Source organism: Oreochromis niloticus, linkage group LG2 (assembly GCF_001858045.2).
Source record: "Oreochromis niloticus isolate F11D_XX linkage group LG2, O_niloticus_UMD_NMBU, whole genome shotgun sequence".
Lineage (NCBI taxonomy): Eukaryota > Metazoa > Chordata > Actinopteri > Cichliformes > Cichlidae > Oreochromis > Oreochromis niloticus.
In genome coordinates, this window is record NC_031966.2 from 34,253,739 (window position 1) to 34,280,212 (window position 26,474).

At 43.5% G+C, this 26,474-nt stretch overlaps 1 protein-coding gene and 2 non-coding genes across 3 annotated transcripts; all 3 read left to right on the forward strand.

Annotated features, from left to right (window-relative positions):
• Positions 1-148: 148 nt before the first annotated feature.
• polr1a (RNA polymerase I subunit A) lies at positions 149-26,072 on the forward strand. Its single transcript, XM_005456367.4, has 37 exons — positions 149-289; positions 776-884; positions 1,110-1,205; positions 1,307-1,456; positions 1,712-1,822; positions 1,963-2,048; positions 2,296-2,384; positions 2,633-2,713; positions 3,339-3,456; positions 3,597-3,738; positions 3,833-3,994; positions 4,077-4,199; positions 4,291-4,518; positions 4,607-4,714; positions 4,790-4,936; positions 5,607-5,798; positions 5,999-6,148; positions 6,273-6,456; positions 9,536-9,618; positions 12,388-12,546; positions 12,851-12,949; positions 13,058-13,210; positions 14,927-15,009; positions 15,465-15,630; positions 16,998-17,121; positions 17,455-17,549; positions 17,648-17,847; positions 18,969-19,136; positions 19,619-19,754; positions 19,997-20,151; positions 20,224-20,353; positions 20,468-20,575; positions 23,321-23,581; positions 24,582-24,782; positions 25,176-25,293; positions 25,384-25,548; positions 25,762-26,072. Exons 1-37 carry the CDS (start codon positions 213-215, stop codon positions 25,860-25,862), a joined length of 5,058 nt encoding a protein of 1,685 aa, XP_005456424.1. The 5' UTR covers positions 149-212; the 3' UTR covers positions 25,863-26,072.
• Positions 9,697-9,833, forward strand: LOC112842508 (small nucleolar RNA SNORA5). Its single transcript, XR_003214309.1, has one exon. It is a non-coding gene; the product is annotated as a small nucleolar RNA SNORA5 (small nucleolar RNA).
• LOC112842509 (small nucleolar RNA SNORA5) lies at positions 15,890-16,026 on the forward strand. The gene has a single exon (XR_003214310.1). It is a non-coding gene; the product is annotated as a small nucleolar RNA SNORA5 (small nucleolar RNA).
• Positions 26,073-26,474: the final 402 nt, after the last annotated feature.

Consider the following 26,474-nt stretch of genomic DNA (forward strand, 5'->3'; position numbering starts at 1 on the left):
ACGAATATTTATCCTTAAGTGTGCTAATTTAAACTTTAAACATCCAGCAAGTGTTGTGGAAAGTTTAGTCATACCTATTCGTGTCTCCCCTGTCGTGGAAACTTACGTGTTACGGCCCCACGTGTGATACAGGAGGAATAGCTTCTCACTGAGCGCCATGAAGTAATCTCTGTAAACGGGCAAAAAGTGCTAATATTTCCCCGTCAAAGAAGATGTTGTTCGGAAAAGAAGTGCCATGGCGGCGTTTGGAAGGCATGTCGTTTGGCATTTACTCCGCCGAAGAGATAAGGTGAGAGAGATGGTCGTTAGGTTTTTAGCTACGCGCTAAGTGTTAGTTCAAAACAACACGCAAGCGACAGCATGATGATAAGTTCTGGCTTTTCACAAAGTGCATAATATAATCTTCTAGTTGTTGTTATTATTGTGTGTTCATCTGTGAAACGTGTAAATGACAGTCAGGACCTCCTGTTATAAGGCTATTACTGTGCTGTTCTACTTTACAGTCCAGCCTCACATTATGCTGTGATAAAGAACGTGTCATCGAGTAAACACAGATATGCATCTATTCGGAACAGACCCAAGAGCTGCTAGAAATTCAGTATAACTGTAATAAAGACATAATGCCAAAAATGTCCGATCTGAACTTTCTTTATGAACCATGACTCAAAAATAGCCAGTGAAACCTTGATGTGCCTGTTGTTGGAAAGCTGAGGTTTGGCTTACAAATTGGTGCATTTCTAGTAATCTATCTGTTTTGCGAATTTCCCTCATGCAGGAAGTTGAGTGTGAAGGCCATCACTAACTTCAGGTTCCTGGATGGTGTTGGGAATGTGGCCCCAAACGGCTTGTATGATCTGGCTCTGGGACCAGCAGACACCAAAGAGGTACATCTCTAAGATCTTCAGACATGACGACGCATTTGTCACAGATTAGTCTGTACCATTTTGTTTCCCATTTAGGTTTTATGCCTGTACAGCTAAAGTTTCAGGAAGGAATCCACCAAAAAGGGCCCATAGTGTCCTGGAATCCGTAGATTTTGGAATAAATAACGATCAGTTGAACGTGTTGTTTTCATGTTTTCATGGTGCTGTGTTGCTGCTTTTACCCAGGTGTGTTCAACCTGCTGTCAGGATTTCAACAACTGCCCAGGCCACCTTGGACACATAGAGTTACCTCTACCTGTGTACAATCCATTGTTCTTTGATGTAAGCAGTTCGCATGCTGAAACTTACAAAGAGTAGTAGTGTTAAGCATCTGCTTTTCCTTCCTCACCTTAATGTCTGCACTGACCTCTCTCCTCCTTCAGAAACTCTACCTGCTGATCCGTGGCTCGTGTCTGGCGTGTCACATGCTAACATGTCCTCGAGCTGCCATGCACCTGCTGCTGAACCAGCTCAAGTTATTGGACCACGGAGCCATGCAGGAGGTCTACCAGATCGAACAAGTTCTCGGCCAGGTGGGTTCTGCACTCACAATGGCATGATGTGCACCGACACAGGGCCAGGTGTAGTAAACAGAGCGAACTAGTGCTGATAAGTGAGGTTAGTTTTGCAAGGGATTTAAAAAGAAGTTGACTGAGTTTGCACTCCTACGATGGGGTCTTTCACTGTTTTGTTTTTTCACTTCTGCCTCTCTGTGCTTTGTAATTATCACAGGTTTCTCTCTTTATGTTTGATTCATTCATTTGACTCTGTGTGTGTGTTTGTGTTAGTACATGGAGGAGAATGTCAAAGCGACTGTCGATGAGGTCGTGCAGGTGCTGCAGGAGTTTACAGACGCCACAGTTGGAATGAACGGCGCGAGTTCAGAGGACACCAAACCTGTGAGTACGCACTAAGAGACGTATGAAGAAATGCATGGAGATGTTTGTGAATGAAATAAAACCGCACTTAAATCAGATTGCGATGTGCATTTGTGTCAGCTGTGCAGTTTTTCTGTTTATTTGGTATGTGTGTGTTTCAGATTAAGCACTTGGTTGAGAAGAAAGGCAGTATGATAAACGACTTCTGGAAGATCCATATGAAAACCAGGAAGTGTCCTCACTGCGGGTAACTCGATGCACACATCTATCAGCTGATATTCATCCTGTTTATGATTTCAGCAAATAAAGTGACTTTACTGGATGTCAGTGTTGAAAAGTGTTGGTCTAAAGTCGTGTTCAAGTCGAAGTTTAATTATCCCTCACTGTAATGTAATAGATGATAATGGGGAGGTTTATACTTACATATAGACAGTATATTGTCCCTTACTGTGACGTTCATGCTGTAATCATGCACCGTGTGTGTGTTTGTGTAGTTGTGGCAGGTCTACAGTGCGTCATGAACACAACAGTAAGCTGATTGTCACGATGCCATCAGGAGCTCAAACCAGTGACAAAACTGAAGGTGAGCAGTGTTTTCTGAAAATGCAGATAAACGGACCAAACACAGCACAGTCCCGACGCGTGCCGCAAAACCAAGCTGACTCTGTTAGCTCGACGGCTGCTGCGTAACTCGCCTTTTCTTTCATGCAGTGTAACTGCTGAACAAACGTCTGGTTAATTGTGCTTTGTGGTGGACTTGATATACATCTGTTTTAATGGTGGCTGCGTGCACCTCCTCTGACTCTGACCCGTAACGATGTCTCCCTGCAGACGATCTGCTGCGTGGAAAGAGAGTCTACATGACTGCCAGTACTGCTCGAGAGCACGTCAACAAAGTGTGGGAAAAGGAAGGTAGGCCAGAAATAAAGGCTCCAGGTTACATGTTTAAAGCTCTTCTAAGCCCCTCCCTCCAGACGAACACAGACATTTACCTACATGTCTCTTGTGGGCTTAAAAGTCAACCCTGACTTTCAGCTGCATGTGAGATTTAAAGTCTATTCTCCCAGATCAGCGTGTACTGTTTAACCTGTGATCTAGTAGGAAAACACCTGTGATTGGCCAAAGTCTCCCATTAAGACAAGAGAGAACTTCAGCTGCCTTTCAGCTCCGTCAAGCCTCATTGTGCTGAAAGGTTGTTGTGTATTGAAATATGATGCTTACTCCAGTTTCAGTGAGGAGATTACAGCATTGCTGAGTATTTAAAGCTAAATGTTTGGCTTTGGTGTGTGTTAGAGAGGCTACATGAAAGAAGGTGCTCGTTACATATGTGTAAAATACAATGTAACAAGCTTTTAAAAAATAGAGTATTAGAGATCCCTTTGGCTTTTGCTGTTGTCTATTTTTGCTCTGAACTTATTAAGAATGTGTTCATGCTCTCATACAAATACACATGCGATGTGTGGACGCCTCACAGCCATGAAACTTTAGTTTGTGCGTGCGTGCAGAATTCAAAGCATTACTAGTGTTATTTCTTCAGGTTTCTTCCTCAAGTGTCTGTTCTCTGGGCTGGAGGAGAGCATGTGGTCCAAAGAAGGGGGAAGCAGTTTCTACCCTGACCTCTTCTTCCTGGAGCTGCTTGTGGTCCCGCCATGCAGGTACAACATTATGCAGCTGGCAGAGTAGCACCTGTTTCTTTTACACTGAAACACCTACCACTCCGACCTGTAATCTGTTACTGCTGTACGAGCAGCTTTTTTCTATTCAAACACTACACTCCTCATCCCCTCCCTGTCAGGTATCGTCCAATCAATCGCCTGGGTGACCAGATGTTTACTAACGGTCAGACAGTGAACATGCAGGCTGTCATGAAGGACTGTGACATCATAAGAAAACTCCTGGCCCTCATAGCTGGCGAGAAAATTATCCCAGAGACAGAGGTGAGTCAGAGACGATGAAACATGAAGAGTGTAAGAAGCTGAGCAGTTTCTTCCATCCAGATTGTGATGGCAGAGTGGATGTGGTTCTTTTCAGGCTCTCGAGCAGACGGACCAGTCGTTTCTGTCCGGGATCCAGGGAGCGACTCTAACAGATAAACTGTACAACGTGTGGGTCCGCCTCCAGAGCCACGTCAACATCGTCTTTGACAGCGACATGGACAAACTGATGACGGAGAAATACCCTGGGATCAGACAGGTACCTCGCTGCACACCAGCACGAGCACAGCTGACCAGGGTTTAGGCAGGTAAACCTTACAGTTTCTCACATTACGTTACAGATCCTTGAGAAGAAAGACGGATTATTTCGGAAACACATGATGGGCAAACGAGTGGACTACGCCGCAAGATCTGTCATCTGCCCAGACATGTACATAGGCACCAACGAGATAGGAATACCTATGGTACGTCCCTAACTTTGTCAAAGAAGAGGAGATCAAAATGGTATCAGGACTGGAGCTCAAAGTTTTCTGGCTGTTTTGTGTATCCGTGCAGGTTTTCGCCACCAAGCTGACCTACCCTCAGCCAGTCACTCCCTGGAATGTGAAGGAGCTCCGGCAGGCCGTTCTCAACGGGCCCAACGTTCACCCCGGTGCCTCCATGGTGATAAACGAGGACGGCAGGAAAACCATCCTCTCCCCCACCTGCCTCGCACAGAGGGAGGCTGTGGCCAAGGAGCTGCTGACGCCCTCTCCGGGTCCACACAAGATGCCCATGAAGATCGTAAGTCAGCTGCGTGGATTGAAATGGCAGTCAGTCACAGATTTAACCCTCTGCGTGAGCGCTCACTAGCTGCGTTTCGTCTGCTCAGGTGAATCGACACATAAAGAACGGAGATGTTTTGTTGCTCAACAGACAGCCGACTCTGCACAGACCCTCCATCCAAGCCCACTGTGCACGCATCTTACCAGGAGAGAAGGTAGCTCCGAGCTCCTCAGCCGCCGTGCTTTGTGGATTACTTTGATCTGTACTTGATCTCAACTCGATCTTCCAGGTGCTGAGGCTCCATTACGCCAACTGTAAAGCTTACAATGCTGACTTTGATGGGGATGAAATGAACGCTCACTTCCCTCAAAGTGAGCTGGGCCGAGCCGAGGCCTACACATTAGTCAGCACTGACCAGCAGTACCTCGTCCCCAAGGTATGTGTGTGTATGCAGAACATTCACAGGATTCACAGTTAACACTGCAGCCCGACACTCTCGGGGATTATAGCTGCAAAATGTTAGAAACAGACTGGACATGTAAGATGACCATGAATAAAAACCCTTTAAACTTCTATTATTTCTAATGGCCAGCAGGGGGAGACTGCTGTTTATGGACATACAGCCTCTGGCTCTAATGAGCTTAGCAACAACCTTCACTTTTACTAGAAGACGGACTGATTTAATATTAGTTGCACAACCCTGAATGACTATTGGATCTAAGCACATCAGGTGACCTGTTATGTGGAGTGAGGGAAGTTGTGGCCGTAAGAGATCAAAAGTCTTTATTTATGTGTGCATGAATTATTAGGCAGCTTCTTTGGGGCCAAAACAATAAATTTAATGGATGTGTGTTGATGTTAAAAAGACACAAATTAACCAGTGAGGTGCAGGTGGGGTTCTGGTCTGAGCTGCTGTTATTAAAGATGTGCTGGTTGGACCTTTTGGGGTTAAAGATGGACTAAAACTCAACTCCCAAACCTGCTTTGATTTTTATGCAAGTCAACGCTGCATCGCGTGCATCGAAGTACTCCACTGTGAAGCTGGAGTAAGGACCTCCTTCCTCTCTTGAACTGCAGGTTTTACCTTCTCATTCTTCCCTCCTCAGGATGGTAAACCTTTAGCAGGCCTGATCCAGGACCACATGGTATCAGGAACAAAGATGACAATACGAGGCTGCTTCTTCACCAAAGACCAGTACACAGAGCTGGTGTACAGAGGGCTGACAGACAAGCCGGGCAGGGTGAAGTTACTTCCTCCAGCCATAATCAAACCGCAGCCGCTATGGACGGGAAAACAGGTGAGCGAACCTACATTTGATTTTTGGTTTTAATAGAAGCTTTTCAGCTTTCAGCGTGACGCTGGAAGCTGAATGAAAGCGATACTGAGTTTAGTCAAAGGTCAGCGTGTTAATTATCCATCGTCTTGAACTCTAATACTAAAAATAAGGAATTCATGGCTTCTACATCTCTTGTGTGATGATTTCGGTGCTCCTCATAGGTGGTGTCGACCCTCCTGCTGAATGTGATCCCAGAGAAAGCTGTGCCTCTCAACCTGGCTGGCAAATCAAAAATTCCTAGTAAGGCGTGGATCCAGGTCCCGCCACGAGCCACTCCAGGGTACCAACCCGAGAGCATGTGTGACTCTCAGGTATGTACACTCTTCGACCCAAAAATACTCGAATTACTCAGTTACTAAAGGAGGCCGAGGATCGTGTATTTGCTTTGGTTCGGGGCGTTGACGCTTGCTCCTCCTCTTCTTTCTTTGTGTTCAGGTGGTGATTCGTCAGGGGGAGCTGTTAGTTGGGGTTCTGGACAAAGCTCATTATGGCTCCTCGGCTTACGGTTTGGTGCACTGCTGCTATGAGCTCTATGGAGGGGAAACCAGCGGCAAACTGCTCAGCTGTCTGGCTCGACTCTTCACTGCATACCTGCAGCTCTACAGAGGCTTCACGCTGGGTAAGAACCTGGATACTGACCCAAAGTTACTCGTCCCTCCCCTGAACCCTGTTAGTATTACTGCAATCACACAAACGTGTCAGGTACACCGAGGGCAGGGGTGTCCAAACTTTTTTCACTGAGGGCCACATGCCTAAAAATATAGGAGGGGCGGGGCCACTTACTAGAAATTAGGTATATAACCTTAACTGTAGTGTATTAAAGTTAGAAGAATCACTTAAAAGTGGTCAAATGTCTTATATTGTTGAATATAGCTAAAGACAAAACTGCCTTCATCACAGCTTTCCATAAATGGATCTTTATTGACTTATTCAGAGAAAGCTTTGGTAGCTCATTCTCAGAACAGCAGCAGATTTCTTCTTGGACAGAAGATTTACAGCACAGAGAAAAAACAATAAAGGGGAAATTTCAAGCTTGTTATTTAAGTTCTTAGGCTTAGAAACACACCTAACGTTCGTTTGAAACGGTTATCAACATTAACAGACTGAACTGGACTTAATAACAGGAGTGCATATAGTTTTAGTGAATTATTCTGGTGAGTATCAGCTGCGCTGGGTATGTAAATCGGGCCATCCAGCCGCGGTGCTCATCGTACGCCACTCGTGCCAAAAATCCAGACAAATGTCACCTGACCAAGGAGCAGATCTGCATCAGATGAGATCAGCTGACTTTGTGTGTGCGTGCGCTGTGCACAGCGGTGTGTACTCTGTGTGTTAACAAGAAAAACGCATATAAGAAAGTGGTGCGCAAAAAGCAGGGTAGTGACAGAATTGATGCGCATTATTGATATTTGAAGCGTGTGTACCTGCACATGCATGCTTATTAACACACGGGTACTGTGGAATATATTTTTACTCACCTAAAGTACTCGTGCTCTCGTCCACTCCCCGCAAAACAATTAGCAGCTGTGCGGCGTCTGTGGCATCCAAGCTTTATAATCCTCAGCTCTCATGTTGTCTTTCTAGGAAGTGTTAAAGGGGCATGTGAGTGTGTGTGGTGTTTGCTTTCCACTGTCCCATCAGCTCAAACAGCTGGGATTTAAGAGGGTAATTTAAAGTGTGCAGAACAACACTGAAGGCCAGATAAACCATGTGAATCCTGTTCTCTATTTCATAACTGCCACAGTTTCAGTGCAGATCAAACAGACACACGTCCCCTTGAATTCTTTGAAGAAATATTCACTCTCCCACCGTGTCTGAAGTTTTCTGCACTCACTTTCTACCTTTCGCTTCTTTGGTTCTGCCATGTTTGGTAACTTGGGGGTAAATTTCTTCTGTGATTGTCCTTTTTGGTGGAGCAGCTGCCTTGATCAACAGTAGCTCCCCCTGGTGTTAAAACTAAGAAGTGCAATACACTCCAGCAAAAGTTGAAGTGCGGGGCCATACTCTATTCTGCCCCTGACCGAGGGCAACCGGGAGAAAGATTCTGCACACTCGAGCTGTCCTTTGGTCAGATGAGGCTAAACTAAGAAGCGCTGCTGATGTTTGGAGAGAGCAGGTGGTGGGAGTATTATTTATGCTGTGGGGACGCTTCAGTGTGTCTGGAACTGGGAATCTCATCAAGGTAGAAGGAACCATGAAGGATGTGTGAAGAACACTTTAACCCTCTGGGGTCGACTGACACGCGTCAAAATCACATGACCAATTTAAGACGACACAGCAACGAGATGCAGCGACACAGAGTCTCCATTTCAACTTAGGTCGAAAGTGTGGACTTCAAACTATATACCAGTTTTTAAATTGCGTTGATAGGCCACGTAAAACCAGAGTTATGATAGCAATGTTTTTTTCTGAATAAACCGACGTTGTTTATAGCGGGAAGAAACGGTACAAGCGGCGTTTTCTACGGACAGCGCCAGCAAACACTCTCCGCTTGTGAGTGGAAAAAAGAAAAAACAGCCCTTCCCTGTTGGTGGAAAAATGTACCATGTCGTCCAATCAAAAAATGATATGGCAACATGTGGCATTTGGTGTAGGAGTGACGGCGGCGAGAGAAAGAAAGAGAGAGAGCGAGTTTTGATACGTGAGAGATTTGTGACGGGTAGCGTGTTTGGAGGCTATAGTTAGTGTGTAGTTAGTGTGTAGTGTAGTCGTTGTTTTGTTTGTGTGTCAGTTGTACTGCTGAACGTCACAGTTGCTCCAAAAAGCCACCAAAGGCAGATTCCAGTGTAAACGCTGTCTCCAGGTGGAAAACTGGGCTGATCCACCTCCTGCTGTCAGACCTGCAGGTTTATCCCTGTGCTGCTCTCCTCTGTCTTAGAGCAGACACAAACGATTCTTTGGAGTTGCATAAATCATTTGTTTGCCTTCTTATTTGATGCAGAACACCTGATTGTTCTGGAAATAGTTTTAAATGGTTATATAAAAAACGCCTTGGCTGCATTTTTACATAAATAGTACCATATAACTTTGTTGTTTGCAAAACTTGTGCACAATTTTTAGAAATGTACAATTTCTATTTGCATTTCAAGTTATGAAAATGATTCGTTAAACATGTTTGTGGTTTTCACAGTAAAAAATATCCCTTTTTTCTGTTTGGATTTTCAATTTTTTGTCTGAATTTAGATCAGTTGTGCTACTTCAGTATGTCAAAATGAAAAAATAACTCCAATTTAAGATATTTGAGGTTGTGCTGAAAAGAATGATACCACACAATGCAAGATGAACAGTTTTTAAAGGTGAAATATAGAGGTCAAACCAAAAGTAGTCAAAAATGGCCAATTATACCCTGGACCCCAGAGTGCGTCGTCCCACATGACAGCGACCCAAACACACGTCCTGGTGAAGACCAAAGTGAGCGTTGCTGCACAACGTCCTGACTTTAAAATCTGTCGGGCGAGGCAAAGACCAGGGTCCTGCTAGAAGACGATCAAATCTGGAGGATCTGCAGAGGTTGAAGGAGAGGCTGGGGTTGCTCAGGAGACGTGTGTGAAACAACTGCAGGCAGCAAAAAGGACGCACAACTGCGTAATCATTTTCACCCTGGTAGTTTTTAGTTTTATGGGGAAAAATAATGTAACCATCGAGCATAAAGTACAACGAACAGAAACAGTAATTTTTTCCTTTTACCTGTTTCCCAGGTGTGGAGGACATCCTGGTAAAACCAGGCGCCAACAAGCGGAGGAAGAAAATTATTAAGGAGTCGCTGAAGATTGGAACCAAAGTGAGTAAAGCTAATGTGGCCTTCACTGAACAGCCTGCGAGCATGAACACACCATTTGACACCACAGAAAGACTAAACTGCAGCTTTGTCAAATTCAGTGCTTCCTCCTTCCTGGACGCCACTGGCCAAAATAGCTGCCACAGTAAAGGTGTAGTTCATGGGCCCCATGGTGCTGGGACATAGCCTGTGGGGATAAATATGTACTGCACACAGTGATTATACTACGCTTACCTGTACACAGTCATTAAGCGTGTGTGTGTAAGGCTGTTTCCAGTTCTGCTGTGTCCACACTAACGCTTCATCAATGCTGACGTTTCAGCATTCTTAGGTGCACCGGGACACTTGGGCGGTGCATTTATCGCAGCATATGTGTTTTCTGGATACACTGTGCTTTTTCAGCGTTCAGAGGTCGATGGCTCCGTGTCCGAGCACTGGCTGTGAATTTCAGACGGATCAGGCCTTAACGTAACAAACACAGCTACATCCACTTCTGTGGGGCCTAGGCTGCTCACTAGGGCTGGGTATCATCACTGACTTCGATAATCCATTCGATTCCGATTCACAAGCTACCGATTCAATTCAGTTTTGACTCAGACAGTCAGAAATATTATAATTCTGATCATTTATCAGCACTGATACATGTGAGACATCATCAGAGGTGTGAGCATCACAGCAGAGGCCTTTGTGTGAAAGTAACTGAGGATAAAACAGAAAAACATGAAGGAGATTTTATAGCAGATAACTTTAAATAATATTCTGCAGTAGAACAAAAAGTGAAGAAAACCATGAATCATCATCTGAACTTTACCTGATGCTGCTGAAGTGAAGCAATGTTACAGAGGTTTGATTACAGACACAGCTGAGGGTTTTGCAATTTGGCATCATTTTAAAAAATCACATTTCTTCGCTATTAAACAGCAGAAATGAGGCTTTACTGTCGGATATCATTTTTGGAGAGAAAAAAACAGCGTCTGACAGCGATGTACACGACTCGTGCGTAATAAGCGAACGAATAATGCAGAAAACAGAGATTTGGGTTTGAACACTGTTCTTGAAGTACACTGAGCTTAGAGCAGCCCGACGGCGTGTCCGTGTCGGGTGAGAAAGCCGACATCTCGCTGATTCGGTGAAGACCGTGATATGGGCATAACGTGTGTGTTGATGAGACTTTCTTTTTTGTACTCGAATGGCTGGTTGCACCGGTGTGACCTAGGATTTTTTTAGTCGCACCATAAATTAGGTCGCCTATGTGACCAGATTGGTGGTACTCTAGAGCCGTGAATACACCGGGAAACACGTGTTATAAGACACATTTGTACTGAGGACGTGTGAATGCAAACATCAGTGAAACATAGTGATAGTAGGCTGCAGGTGGGAATGACAAGAATGAGGTGAAGCTGTGGTGGTAGCTGTGGTGAGATGTGAGAGCCACACAAAGATCAGATGAGGCGTGTAATGCTGTGTAGTGTGCAGTGTGACACTGTCAGCTATAGCAGATGTGTCTAATTAATGGAAAAAAGGAAGCTGTGGTTAGCTGTTAACCACCATAAAACATCCTCTTGATAGATCAATCAGTGTTATCTGCTTCACTCACATTATGGTGATAATAATCTGCAACTAGTTGTTGCATTAGGTGATTTCCACTAGGGGGCAGCAAAGTCTACATATTTTCAGATTGTCCACATAGTGGCTTAAAGATTCAAGTCAACTTTATTTATATAGCACATTTAAAGGACATTGAGTGTCAGCCAAAGTGCTGAACAGAGGGATAATAAAATCAAATAAAAAATAATAAAATAGATAAGATGAAAAACATTATGTCTTAAAATGTTTTAATATATAAATGTTTGTAAGAATATATGTGTACATGCAAATGTGCACATACATATACACACATGCAAACATCATCCAATGAGATAATAGACCAGAATAAAAGAGATCCAAAAGCCTTGGAAAATAGGTAGGTCTTCAGATTTGATTTGAAGACTTCCAAGGAGGAAGAGGATTTTATAAAAGAGGGAAGACTGTCTCAGGGCGGCGATGGAGAAAGCCCCATCACCTCTAGATTGGAACTGGGAGCGTGGAACTAATGAAAGCATCTGACTGGAGGAGTCCAGCGTTCGAGAGGGTAGGTGCAGGCTAAGGACATCAGAGATGTAACCTGGGGCCAAACCAGCTTTAAAAACAAATAATAAAACCTTGAAATCAATTCTGGCAGCCAGTGTAAAGATGCGAGTATCGGAGTGATACTCTGTCTTTCTGGTAGGCGGGACAGGCTTGAGTGACAGATGCCTAAGTAGAGAGAGTTAAAGTAATCGAGACGTGATGATATGAAGGCATGGATAACAGTGTCCAGGTCTTTAGATGACAGGATATCTTTGAGTTTAGAAATGCTCCTGAAAAAACTGCCACGAACAACTGACTTTATTTGTCCAGCTTGAGGGTAGAATCGAAAATGAAACCAAGATTTTTTACATGGGGGTGTACATTAGCTGATAGTGGGGCCAAGTTGTTTCTTATGAGACTGACAGAGTCTTGCTTACAGAAAATTATAATGTCGGTTTTGACATGATTTAATTTGAGAAAGTTCAGAGACATCCAGCAATGTGTGTGGCTAAGACGCTCTGAGACTTTCTGCAGCGTACTGTCAACACCTGGTCTTAGAGAAAGGTAAAACTGTGCATCGTCCACGTAGGGGTGACAGGAAATTTGATGTTTGTGAAAAATAGCCTTTTTTTTTGTTTTTCCTTTGTTCTTTTTGTCACTCAGGCGCTCCAGGCTGCTTTTAATCTGCCCTCCAACGTGGACCAAGCCGAGGCTCAGAGTCGCTGGCAGGATGCTCACCTGAACCCAGACCAGAGAGACTTCATCACGGCCGACCACAAGTTCAAAGAAGTGGCAAACCAAGTGAACAATGATATCAACAAGGTAACCTGTCACTGCTGTTTAAGAGCCACATTGTTCCTCTTTTGTTTGCTTTAAGAATAGTTGGTTTAATGCTCCAAACAGAAAACGTCTAATCTCATCCTGTAGATCAGCTTTATCGTCGGGCTGTAGCATTGTCATGTTTGTTTATTGAGACTATTTTAACAACATTATGGATTTATCTATTTTAATTGCATCTTCTATAGTATCTGATCATTCCTTTCTATAACTCAGACACCCTCAGCAGACAGTTTTCACTCCGTGTTGTGGTTTAATGCTGTGTGCACATTGTTTTGTATGCTGTTAGGTATGTATGCCAGTCGGACTGCACACCTCTTTCCCAGACAACAACCTCCAGCTGATGGTCCAATCAGGAGCCAAGGGGTCTACAGTGAACACCATGCAGGTACGCCCCTCCCCTCCCTCTCACATTCACCTTGGCTTTCCTCATGATTTGATATCCAGGTGTGTGAAGCTACAAATGTCCTGCCCTGTGTGTTTGTGTGTGTTTCAGATTTCCTGTCTGCTTGGTCAGATTGAGTTGGAGGGCCGTAGGCCTCCACTGATGCCCTCTGGGAAATTCTTGCCGTGCTTCCAGCCCTATGACCCCGCGCCCGGTGCTGGGGGCTTTGTTTCTGGAAGATTCCTCACAGGCATCAAACCACAGGTAACATTTAAAAGTCACTTTTACAGGATAGCTCCTGTTGGGCGGCCAGGTTAAGCTGGTTTTTAATAACGTTACTTAAGGAGGTAGGAGACGTTGATATTTTGAACATTGAGTTGTCTTGTAGGTTTTAGATACATCCCCAATCAAAAGTTTAAGACCACTTGAAAAATGGCAAAAAATCATATTTTGCATGGTTGGATCTTAAAAAGATTCCAAGTCGAGCTTCAACATGCAAAAAGAAGAAATGGGAGTGAGACAAAACATCTTTTTGAGCATGCCGTTTATTGAAAACAACTCTTAAACTGAAACAGGCTGTTTTACAGCTGATCCAAAGTTTAGGACCACACCTCCAAAAAACCCCGTAAACCCCCCAAAACAGAAATCAAAGGTCCTGAACTCAGTGATGAGCAGCTCCACCCTTATTGTTGATCACTTCAAAAATTCGTTGCGGCATGCTTGATGTAAGCGTTTCCATGAGGTGAGTGGAAACGTTTCTCCAAGTGGTGAAGACGGCCGCACGAAGGGCGTCCACTGTTTCTGTAAACTTCCCTTGCCATCCATCCCCAAAGGTTCTCAGTTGGATTTAGATCAGGGGAACATGCAGGATGGCACCAGTAACGGCCTTAATTTGGGTCGAGGATCGTCCAGTGTCTTGATGGACAGCTGATTGGATCCTCCGGCTCAGCACTGGTGACATTTTTTTGGGTCTTCCACGTGACTTTTTTGTTCCATAACCCTCAGGATCATTTAAGAAATTCCAAATGACTGTTTTACTGCGTCCCACCTCAGCAGTGATGGTGCTGTGAGAGACCCTGCTTATGCAGTTCAACAACCCGACCACGATCAAAAAGGGAACGTTTCCTTTGCCATCAGAACATCCTGACAGTGTGACTACCTGACAGAAAATGACAATGAATCCACATTTTTCCACAGATTTGGCCTTTTAAAGCCATGTGGTCCTAAACTTTTGATCAGCTGTAAATGAATAAAGTTGTCTTTTCAACATTCATCTGTATTCAATAAACCACAAGAACATAATAAATACACAGTTTTACATAGTTTTAACGTAGGTTTTGATGCACACACTCACCTTGAGCTGTCTGAGCTTAACTATTGCCCAAGAGTCAGGTTAGCTGTGCTGTTAAACAGTTTGTCTGTAATGACTTCTCTGCATGTCACAGCTAATTGCTAGCCTGCACAGACGTTGCACATCTATAGTCACCCCAAAATACAAACCATACATACCTGCAGGACACAAAAATGCTGTTTGCTCTGCATTGAGGGCAGCTCACACTCACACCATAAAAGAACCACTGTTTATTTGATAACCCACTGAGACCACTTCCTCCAAAGGATCCCAGTGCGGTCGTTTTGTGCGATTACTTTGTTCTCACCTGCACAAACAAACCACACAAAGGAGGAGAATTAACCAATTAACCACCGCAGTCTGTGATCAGGAGAAGTCTCTGTTTTAAAAATGGTTTTCTGCCCTCAAAGAGATCTAAACCTCGCTGCTAAGGATCAGCTCCTTACAGTTCAGCTTTGGTGCTGATGGGGGTTTTTTAAACTCTGCTTCTGTTGGGCACAGTTGAAAGATAATAAAGGCAAATATGAGGCGCCTGATCAGAGTCTGCAGTGGCACAGCGCAGGATTTGAATACTTCCTTCCTTCATGATGCATTTCTTTCGTCTCCCTTTGTGTAATTCTTGTCCTCAGGAGTTTTTCTTCCACTGCATGGCTGGCAGAGAAGGACTGGTCGACACGGCCGTGAAAACATCCAGATCAGGATATCTGCAGAGGTAACAAACGTTTTACTAAAACAAGCCCCAAAAAACACAGAAATGCTCACTGTGTCTGTCTGTGGTAAGAAATGCAAATATTATACAAATTTTACTGACTGTCATTTTTGCCAGCAATGAGTGCTGTGCAAATGAAACATTATTCAAATCTGAGTTGACAGGATTTCTGAACAGCATTCATATGTGCACTGCTGTGAGCTTTGTTATTGTCTTTGCATGCCAGCACGATAATAAAGCATGAGTCTTGGTTTTGGAATGAACACAAACAGAGATGAGGATTTGTAACCAAAGACCGAAGGAAGTTGATTTGATTTCAGAGGGAAATGTTGCTTCCATGTGGCAATGTGTGCAAGTGAGCAGCAGAGAATATCAAATGTAGGCGTTTCAAACACAGTGTAAGGTCATTAATATGGCACATCTGCCCCTCTGCCTTCTTCAAACTATTTCCTCTGCAGATGTGTCATAAAGCATCTGGAGGGTTTGGTAGTGCAGTATGACCTGACGGTAAGAGACAGCGATGGCTCTGTGGTCCAGTTCCTGTACGGCGAGGACGGACTAGATATCCCCAAAACTCAGTTCCTGCAACCAAGACAGTTCCCCTTCATAGAAGACAACTATGAGGTACGAGCACAGCGATGATGTGAATGGTATTCTGAGACGGTCCACATATCAAGGTAGTGCTGCAAAGCTAAACTTGAGCCTTTACCACCCATGGCTGGCTCAGTGTTTTATCTACTGCATACTGTCTGTGTACAGCTTGACAAGTTGTAAAAAGGTTTGGATGGTAAACAACTTGTTAACCGGAACCTTAACTTTGGACACAAACCGTTTGTTGATTCACAGCCACATTACAGATCCCTGTGATAGTGCTGTGGAAGATCGCAGCCTCGTCAAATTCAGTGCTTCCCCCTCAGTGGTTGGTACTGGCCAAACTGGCTGCCACAGTGAAGGTGTAGTTCATGGGCCTCGGTGTGTTTCCACACAGCCACTGGGGATAAATATGTACTGCATACAAGCACATTAGTGCTCAGCAACTCAGATAATACTCTGCAGTTTCCATGACGATTTGTTGTATTAGCCCAGCTGTTAACAAAACTCTAAATATGTGTTAACTGTTAGCTTAGTTTAGCATGAACCTACAAAAAGAAAGCTAAGCTACATTAATCTGAATGCACCCAGACTATGGCGTTATTTTTGTGCCTCTATTCTGAGCGCACATAAAAATATTTGCAAGTGCAAATGTTGCATCTTGAGGAGAAAATTGTTTTGAGCGAAGAAAAGTTTAATTTTAGTGAATAAAATTTATTGCTGTGTGCAAGAAGTCTATTTCAGTGTTTGCTATTATCCATATACACACACAGTAACAGCCCCTCTCACTCAGATCTCTGCTCTGTGTGCTGACAGACATCTGCAGACCTGCTCTCAGTGTGTCGCTCACGCTCTCAACATCTCTGCTCCGTGCTGCTCAACTCTTTCTGTACACCGTTATAACTGTGCCACAAAACCAACCAATCACAGACTTGGATGCAAAAATTCTGATTGGTTGTTACAGTCTCCAATCAGCTCGCTAGCTACTGCATTCCAGAAACACGGTCCAGAATGTAGCTAAATCCATTTTTGGTTAGTGTGTTTGATTATTTTATTTTAAACATATATATATATTTTGAGACCGTTATTGGTTTGTAATCTAGTTTAAACCAAACCACTCCACTGGATTTAGCTGGATTTAGGAGACCAAAACAGCCAATCAGAATTTTTACATCCAAGTCTGTGATCAGAATAGAGGCACAAAAATAACGCCATAGCAGACAGGAACTGATTTTTTTTTTTGCACCGTTCTTTCAAGTTGATGCTTGGCAGACTCCGGTTGCCTAGGTAACCCTCTAGTATATTTTCTAACAATAAGTGACAGTGACGTGCAGAGGGAATGACTTACTGTGCACAATGCCAGTTTGAATGACGCAGACGTGTGTTTCCCTTCCTGCCAGGTCATCAGGAGGTCTCAGGGCCTGGATGAGGTTTTAGCACGTTTAGACCCTCAGAGTGCCACTAAGCACTTTGCTGCCATCCAGCGCTGGAAAGCAAAGAGAGAGTTAGCATGTCCACGGAGTGGTATGTAAAATGTTTGTCTTTGCAGGGAAATCATTTCCCACATATTTGCTGAATGATACTTTCAGTCGAGATACGCTGAGTGAAAAATCTTCGACCAGGGCTGATGTTTGACATGTCTGTCCAACTCTTTCCAATCACACAGTTTGATTGTAAAACATGATTTTGTTTTTCTTTTTGTTTTAAAAAAGTGAAAAATTGTCTAAAATACCACTTTGAGCTGTTGTAGGTCGTAGCAGCAGCTTCATCAGGAGAGTCCAGTAAATAGTTGCATGAAATATTTGTGCATTGCCTCCGTAACTAATGTTTGTGTTTCCGTGTTTTCGTCTCTGCCAGGAGCGTTTTTGCTTTTTTCCCAGAAGAAGCTGGCAAAATTAAAACAGACTGATGAAGCAGAGTCCGACTCTGGCAGAAATCCTGCTGTGCAGCAGGTACGTTTGCTCTTCCTCAGCACATATCGTATAACGTGAACTCCTGACCTGCGATGTAGTCGAAACAAACAGCGGACTGAATTCTGTTCACTTCTCAGCTTGTACAACAATGGCACACTCTGGATGAAGCTAGCAGATCCAAATACTGCAGGAAGTCCTCCCGCTGCCCGGAGCCGTCGCTGGGCCTGTTTAGGCCTGATGTCTGCTTTGGATCAGTGTCTGAAAACTTTCATGGCATCACAGAGAAGTACCTGCAGAGCAGAGACACTGTGAGCCAAGACAGACTGGACACACACAGGTATTCAGTGTCTGAGTGTTCAAATGGGGACAAATGCCTATTACAGTTCTAGAGAATCTAAAATACAAATAAAAAAATAGATATATATGTATGTGTGTATATATATATATGTGTGTGTGTGTGTGTGTGTATGTATGTATGTATGTATAATATATATATATATATATATATATAGATATATATATATATATATATATATATATATAGATATATATATATATATATATATATATATAGATATATATATATATATAGATATATATATAGATATAGATATATATATATATATAGATATAGATATAGATATATATATAGATATATATAGATATATATATATATATAATATATATAGATATATATATATATATATATAGATATATATATACAAAGAAAGAAAGAAACAGTAAAAGGCTTGTTTGGCTTCCAGGAAAACCCCTCTTCTACAAAAGAACCACAGCAGTGGTTAGCAAAGCTGCATCTGCACAAATGCCACACAGCATATCAGGACAAGCATCAGACAAAGTGGTGGAGCGGTGATCATTTCCAGTTCCAGCCACAGGACCTGGGCACCTTGCAGTGATCGAGCTGACCACAAACTGTCTATACAAAGTGTTCTTAGAGGGTTAGGCTGACAGTTTGGCCAAAATAGGGTTATGCAACATGGCAGCAATCAGAGCACAGCAGCAAATCTAAAAGAGAGCAGCTGAAAAAAAGATAAAGTGCTGGTAAGCGCTCAAAGTCCAAACCTGAGTCTGCCTGAAATTTACGAGAGCTGTGTGTAAACAAATGCCAGCAAAGTAAAGTTGCCAAGAGGAGTGGTCCAAATATTTCTACACAGTAATGTGAAAGCCTGATAAAACTGTTCCTGTTAAAGGGGGACGCACAGAGTCCTGATCGAAAAGAAAGCTCACAGAAGTGCATTTCTAATAAAATGAAGGACCAGAACCACCAAATAAAGTAATGACAGCACGTTCGTGTGAATGAAAACTGAAAGCTTTCTTTGTGTAATTTGAGGCTAAACATAGACAAAGAGGTTTTTACGCTCATGTACCTAGAACAGCTGGAAACGGCTGGGACAGATGATGCTTGTGCAGGCTATAACTTTCTGGTTTTGTCCTCAGCCTTCGCCAGCTGCTGCATTATAAGTGGCAGCGCTCGCTGTGTGACCCAGGTGAAGCTGTGGGTCTGCTGGCAGCTCAGTCCATAGGCGAGCCCTCCACCCAGATGACTCTCAACACCTTCCACTTTGCTGGCAGAGGAGAGATGAACGTCACTTTGGGAATACCTCGGTAATGACTCATTCTCAGTGCAAATGTGGGGGCACAACAGTGTGATAGTGCCGTTAAAAGAGTCTTTGCAGACTTTAATAAGCTGTTGCACTTGGTTGATTCAAAAGAAGTGTGGGCCGAAGGAAGCATGAGCTGCTGGTTGAACCAGTCGAAAAGCAATAAGGCAACTTCAAAAAAGAAAATTCTGAACAAAATTGCACACTCCTTAATGAAATTGAAAGGTGGGCCAACACGTTGTTTCCAGTTAGCTGTGTCTTAAGTACAAATGGAAAGGCTGTAAAGGGTCTGGATCTCAATCAGACCCTTAAAATGGATTTTAATGGCAAACTGTATTTTTAGTTCATACTCACATTAAGGTTGGGTGACACTACGTGTGCAGCAGGTTGCTGGCGGCATCCCTGTGTCAGAGGCTTTTGTTTTGTCTGTCAAAGCCTTCTTCTATACCTTCCTTCAGTTTCTCATTTTGTGTGTCCTCCTCAAAGTCTGAGAGAGATCCTGATGGTGGCCAGCGCCAACATTAAAACCCCCATGATGAGCGTTCCAGTGCTCAACAACAAGAGAGCTTTGAAGAGGGTGAAGGTGCTTCGTAAGAAATTGGCCCGGGTGTGCCTAGCTGAGGTAGGAATCGGTTCTGTGGCAAGTTTTCTTTGTTTGTTTATTCACCTTCCCAATTTTCACTCCCTCTAATCTTTATTGCCTGGCACATGTTCCCTGATCCTGCCTGTCATTAACTGTGACTGCATGTGAGGAATGACCGGGAGGAACTCACTGCAGCTGTGTGTGTGTGTGTGTGTGTGTGTGTGTGTGTGTGTGTGTGTGTGTGTGTGTGTGTGTGTGTGTGTGTGTGTGTGTGTGAGCAGGTGCTGCAGAAGGTGGATGTGATTGAGACGCTGCGAATTGAAAATCACAACAAGCTGCGGGTGTTCAAAATCACCTTCCATTTCCTGCCTCCAGAGCGCTACTCTGATGATAGGCTGTTGTCACCCCAGCAGATCCTCCACTACATGGAAACAAGGTGTGTGTCTGTTCCACTGTGCCATAAAGGAAGCACTGTCATTGTTCCTCACACTTTGTTTCGCCCTTCCAGGTTCTTCCGTCTCCTCCTCGAAGCCATAAAGAAGCGCTCTGCCAAGCTGGCCTCCATCGCTGTGGAGACCAGGAGGGCCACCGCCAGAGACCGGGACGATGACGGCGATGGAGCAGCTGCCTCAGGAGGGGTCTGTTTTTTAATTCAGTGTTCTTTTGAAGCATTTAAAGCACATGTGGTGTTTAAACATTTTCTTTCCCTCTGCGAAAAACAATGAAACCTTTGTCACATCGTCATTCTGCAGTTAGATGATGGAGAGGAAGAGCAGGAGCGAGAGATCGTTGACGACCAGGAGAATGAAGGAGATACTGATGCTTCGGATGCGAAGAGGAAAGGCAAACAGGAAGAGGAGGTATGAAGATAAGAAATGTGGTGTGTGCTTGAAGCCCGCTCACTTTCCTGCCTGTCGCAGCTGCCAGTGGGCAATCGTGGAGAGGCTGACAGAAACAGGAAACTAGAGACCGTGCGCGAGATCTTTAAATATGAAGCGGGGGAGTCCTCCGCTGGGATGACGTTGGAGTCTTTTTTTGAACAGTTTGGTACTGATCCACTCCACGTACTCATTTTAACAGTAGAAGCCTACAGACTTGCCAAGTGCTTCTGTTTAGCCAGTATGATGTTTGCTTTCTTAGCTTAGCTTGTAGTCCACCTTCCTCTCAGAGTTTAAAAACATGCATGTTGGGCCGTTCAATGATTCTACACAAGACACTAATGTGAGATGGATAAAGCTTAGAGTGTGTAGAACAAGAATCACTCAGAGGGTACAAACCTCCACCAAGGCTGCTCACTCTGTGCAGTCTTTACTCTGAAGGGAACACCATTGTGTTGTATATGAAAATATGTAGTAGTGGGTTTTGGATAACAGATATTGATTTAAAAATAGAATCAATAACTTGAGTTTATTATATAAAATGATGCTATAGTATATTTCTAACTGAGTAGGCAGCTCATTCTCTTCTTCTTCACATTACTTTAAAACAGTGTTTCCCAACCTTTTGGAGCCGCAGCACATATTTCACATTAAAAAAAAATCACACCGCCAAACAAAAATGGCATAAAAAACTTATTGATCATTTTTCCCTGCGCGCCAGGTATAGTGGAGTTAGCTCGGTTTGTCCCCAGTACACTTTTTTTGCTTTCTTCTGACCACTACTCATGCTAGGGCCTTCACCTGGGTCTGTTTTCTCCAGGATTCGGGTCAGACTGACTGCTTTTTCTTTTCAAATATTTATCTATTGCTATTACGCGCTGAGTCGTCTCACAGCATGACTATTATGTAATTTCTTCTTCATCTTCTTCTGTTTTACTGGCAGTTGGCAGCTCATTGATTAAAGCAGGTAGTTGTACTGCCCTCTAGTGGAAGAGAATTCGCGCTGATCGCTTAGAGTACTAATCAGGCAGAACTAGATAATCTTCCACAGCACACCTGATCATTTCTCACGACACACCTACGTGCCACGGCAAAGTGGTTGGGAAAAACTGCTTTAAAGACGCAACACATGAAAGATAATTCTTTATTGTCATTGTCCAAAAGTTGAATCTGTTCATCTGGACGTAGCGTTTTGTGGGAGAAACGTTTCGTCACTCATCCAAGTGACGTCTTCAGTCTCAGCTGACTGCAGGTTTCCCCAAACCTTATAAACAGTACATTTGCATAATGACTGAAACCAGCCCACTGAAGGAACAATGGGCTGGGAGGTCAGTTCCTTAATCATAATTATGCAAATTCCCATGACCATTGATCAACAATCACTGACCAAAACCCACTGATCAAAGAACACTGATCAATGGCCATGAGTACCATTCACAGAGAGTTGGGGAATGGCTGCAATCACAGCATTGTAAGATGGCGAAAGATGTGCCCTTAGGCCCCCTCCTCAATTCAGAGATGGTCTTTTGCATAATTATGATTAAGGAACTGACCTCACAGCCCATTGTTCCTTCAGTGGGCTGGTTTCAGCCATTATGCAAATGTACTGTTTATAAGGTTTGGGGAAACCTGCAGTCAGCTGAGACTGAAGAAGTCACTTGGATGAGTGACGAAACGTTTCTCCCACAAAACGCTACGTCCAGATGAACAGATTCAACTTTTGGAGATTTACTTTCCTGGATGATTGAGAATGCATCAAGACGTTTATTGTCATTGCACTGTCATATCCAGGCCAATAGTACAAGGAAACTGGAAACGGTCCCACATCTAAAAACAATACACAACAGACGTGAAACGTAGACATGAGGTCGGAGGTCACATGTGAATCCTCATATATCAGTATTATTTCCTAAATTTTGCCAATAAGTAGTTTTTATTTATTTTACCTTGAAGAAAAGGTCAGACGTCCAAAGTAATGTCCTCGTTTGAACATGTGCTTCCCTGTGTGTCTGTGTGTTGTCAGTACAAACAATAGCAGTAAGAAATATCGTTTTCAGGCTGTATAACATTATTGTCATTCTAGCCTTCAGATCAGTCTGTTGACTTTGAAGGCGGGGTCAGAGGTGAAATGTCACATGACATTTTTAATCTTCATTCAGGACTTTTTATATGTTTACAATACGCGCCACACTTGTAAGACTCATACACTCTTACAAAGGATGTGTTTAAAGAATGACACAAAAAATGTGTTGGACACACTGAAAGTGAATTTGGACACAATGTGGTTTTTTGGGTTTGTTTGTTTTTTAAACACAACATGTCAAAATTCACACATGTGTTGTATCTGAGCCGATGCAGCACATGTGTTAAACGCTAACACATTTAACAAATTTAACATATGTGCTTTAACACAACGAACCCTCGGTGTCAGACTGCCTCTGGTTTGTCAGATGATCAACATAATATGCAAAGACAAAGGAGTGCAGACAGTGAAGTATGGTGGAAAGTTTCGGTCTGCGAGGCCGTGCACCTCGAGGTTTCTGTGGTCCACGATTAACTATCATTCTCAAATATGTTCAGTTTGATTTAAGGGTTGCCTCTTTTAAAAGTTAAAATGGGTGTTCCTTTGTTTGATGTTTGATATCAGTTTATTTCACAAAGAAACGTGCTTCCTGTTCAGTATGCTACCAAAAGGCCAGAGAGATCAGCGGGCTCGTTTTTTTGCAGGTGGACTATGAAAGCGAGGAGGAAGACGATGGCGATGACCCCGAGGATAAAGAGGACCAGGGCGTGGAAGAGGCGGAGGAGACTGCCGAGACAAAGGCTGTGGAGGAGCCTCAAGCTAACGGGAGGAGAACCGAGAAGCGGAAGAAGGGAGAAAAACGAGTGGAAGGAGCAGAGTCGCAGATGAGAGTGAACTCTGTGCTGGAGTCAAACCCAGCCATAGAGAGATACAGCTATGACCACAAGCATGAACTCTGGTGTGAGGTGAGTGTGTGCGTGTCAGAGTGGTGGATTCCGAAAAAAGAACACTGGCTTCCTCTTAGAGATGGCTCACTTTGTTGCTTCGTTGCAGCTGAAAGTTTAAAGTAGCTGGTATTTCCTCTAGTGCTTTTTTTTATTGTCTGTGTCAGGGTAGAGGACACACACACACACACACACACACACACACACACACACACACACACACACACACGGGCAAAGATGTTTGGCTCTCTTTGTGCAGATATCTGTTGACATTAATGTGTTGAAAAGCAACTGTTTCCTCTACTTTTGGTCATGCTAGTTTCACTCAGTTTGCATAGAAGAGCAGGAAGGATAGAAGAGCAGGAAGGAAATCATGAATGGAAGAATTAAGCACATTTCCCACCAAGTTTCCTTCTTAAGTGTAATTACTGTAAGATACATCATTGGCTCACATTATCAAGTGCCTTTTCAAAAAGAGGAAAGTTACAAAGTCTCTTACTGTGGCTGCTGTGAATGTGTGAACTGGTAGATTTGTGGTTTGCAGCGTTCATCTCTAAACTGCATGAGTAACTGATGAAGTTTGCCACAATAAAAACTAAAAAAAGAAAGAAAAAAACAATAAATAGAGTTTGCACATGTCCATCTACTCAAGGATACTCAGGAGTGTTGCTGGAGGTGACTGGATTAGAAATCTGTGCGTGAGAGGAACCAGCTTAGGTTGAAGTGTTTGGTGAGGATGTGATGGTTTGGACATGTGCAGAGGAGGACAGTGAATGTACTGGATACAGGATGCTGAAGACCACAGTGAAGAGTGATAATGGTAGTCCAGAGGGTTGGTGTGAAAGACGATCTGCCTCCAGAAGACAACCTGTGCATCGATCCTTGCGAGAGTTTTTAGCCTGTAATTTTGTATAACTGAGGACTTTTGGAAATTACGACGTTGTGCGATTGCACTGACACGCATGACGCTAAGGTATGCGGCTACAGGAAGTAGATTAACTCTCATCTGCCCCCTTCATAGGTTGACCTGGCATTACCTGTGAGCAAGGTGCACTTTGATCTGACCTCGGTGCTGACGTCGCTGGCCCAGAACGCCGTCATCATGGAGACCAAGGGCCTGACGCGCTGCCTGCTCAGCGAAACGACAACAAAGACCGGAGAAAAGGAAACGGTTCTCAACACTGAGGGAATCAACATGCATGAAATCTTCAAGTACAGTGATGTAGGTGGTGGAATTGAAATGATGCCGTGCTTATAAGCGAGGCTTTTTGGTTTTTTGTACATCTGCAAGCCTTTCTAAATTAAGTGGAGGTTAATAGCTGGTCAGAATTACAGTTGCTGGTTTACAGATAAGATTCCTCTAGCTACATTTTGATTGGTCCAATCAGAAATACAGAGCATGCTTACAGCTATACCACCCTGAGCACTCCCGATCTCATCTGATCTCGGAAGCTAAGCAGGGTTGGGCTTGGTTAGTACTTGGATGGGAGAAATACAGAGAATAACTGTGACGATATCTCCTCTGCAGTTTCTTATTGTATTCGTGTTGCTCAGTCTTACCAGACTGCATGTGTTCAGTTGTCCCAACACTGCAGCTCCATTTATTTTCCTCCAGATATTGGACATCAACAGACTGTACTCCAATGAGGTGCACGCCATGGCGAAGACATATGGGATTGAGGTGGCTCTGAAGGTCATAGAGAAAGAGATCAAAAATGTCTTTGCTGTCTATGGTAAACATGCGCTTACTTAGACTCACACTCAGAACCCCCCACACCAACAGTGCTCTCAGAACCACTCAGATTTCCTCCATCTCTCTCCAGGTATTGAAGTTGACCCCAGACATCTATCAGTGGTAGCAGACTACATGTGCTATGAAGGTGTATATAAGCCACTGAACCGGCATGCAATCCGGTCCAACTCCTCTCCTCTGCAGCAAATGACCTTCGAGACCAGCTACAAATTCCTCAAGCAGGCTACCATGCTAGGTAAGGATGACAACATTGATAATGCATAGAAAACTGAAGAGAAATCCCACTTTACGAGGGTCGCTACCCGTCTACCAGGGTTAGACTCTGTGTTTTTTCTATGTACTAAGTCGGGTTTGATCATAAGTAAAACTGTAGAAAGACATTTTCAGTGTTGTTGTCACAAGTAAAGTATTCTTCTTCTTTCTCTCCCCCCCCCCCCCCCCCTCTCAGGATCACATGATCAGCTGGTGTCACCCTCAGCCTGCCTGGTGGTGGGGAAAGTAGTCAGAGGTGGAACAGGACTCTTTGAACTGAAGCAGCCTCTGCAGTAGAGACAGACATGCTCACAGTGGTTAGACATGATGTGATAAGATCACAGCTGATCTGGTCTACATCCTCTACAGAATGCATCAGTAAATATGTTAATTTCCTTTTAGCACAAGCCTTCCAGGCTGCAACGTTTCATTAAAAGAACATAAAAACTGATGGAATAAGTCACTTTTTTCTTTTCATTTCATAATAAAAGGAAATATTGAATTTTGTATTTTAGTTATGAATTCATTTTTTGACAGTATTGGGACTGTTTGAATTATAAACAACATGAATTTATGTTTGTGGGAACACAACAATAGTTGGGACAGGCCTTGAGCAGGTCCAGTGTGTCTTTATTAAATTAGTTTGGTAAAGGAAAGAAGTTATGAATCTGATTAATTACTCTAGCTCAAGCTCAGTCAGTCAGTTTTCAGTGAATTGAGGTCATGTGGTCTAGATTTACAAGATTTACAAACATTTGTGCAAAAACAGGTCATTCTAAAGCTCTGACTGTGTTCAAGGGCCGTACTCTATCAGGATGCTACTGTCAGTCTGTAAAATATGTGTTGTTGCACTTCTTAATCATTATCTCTTTGCAATAAGTCATCCAAGATGATTAAAGCTTGCATAAT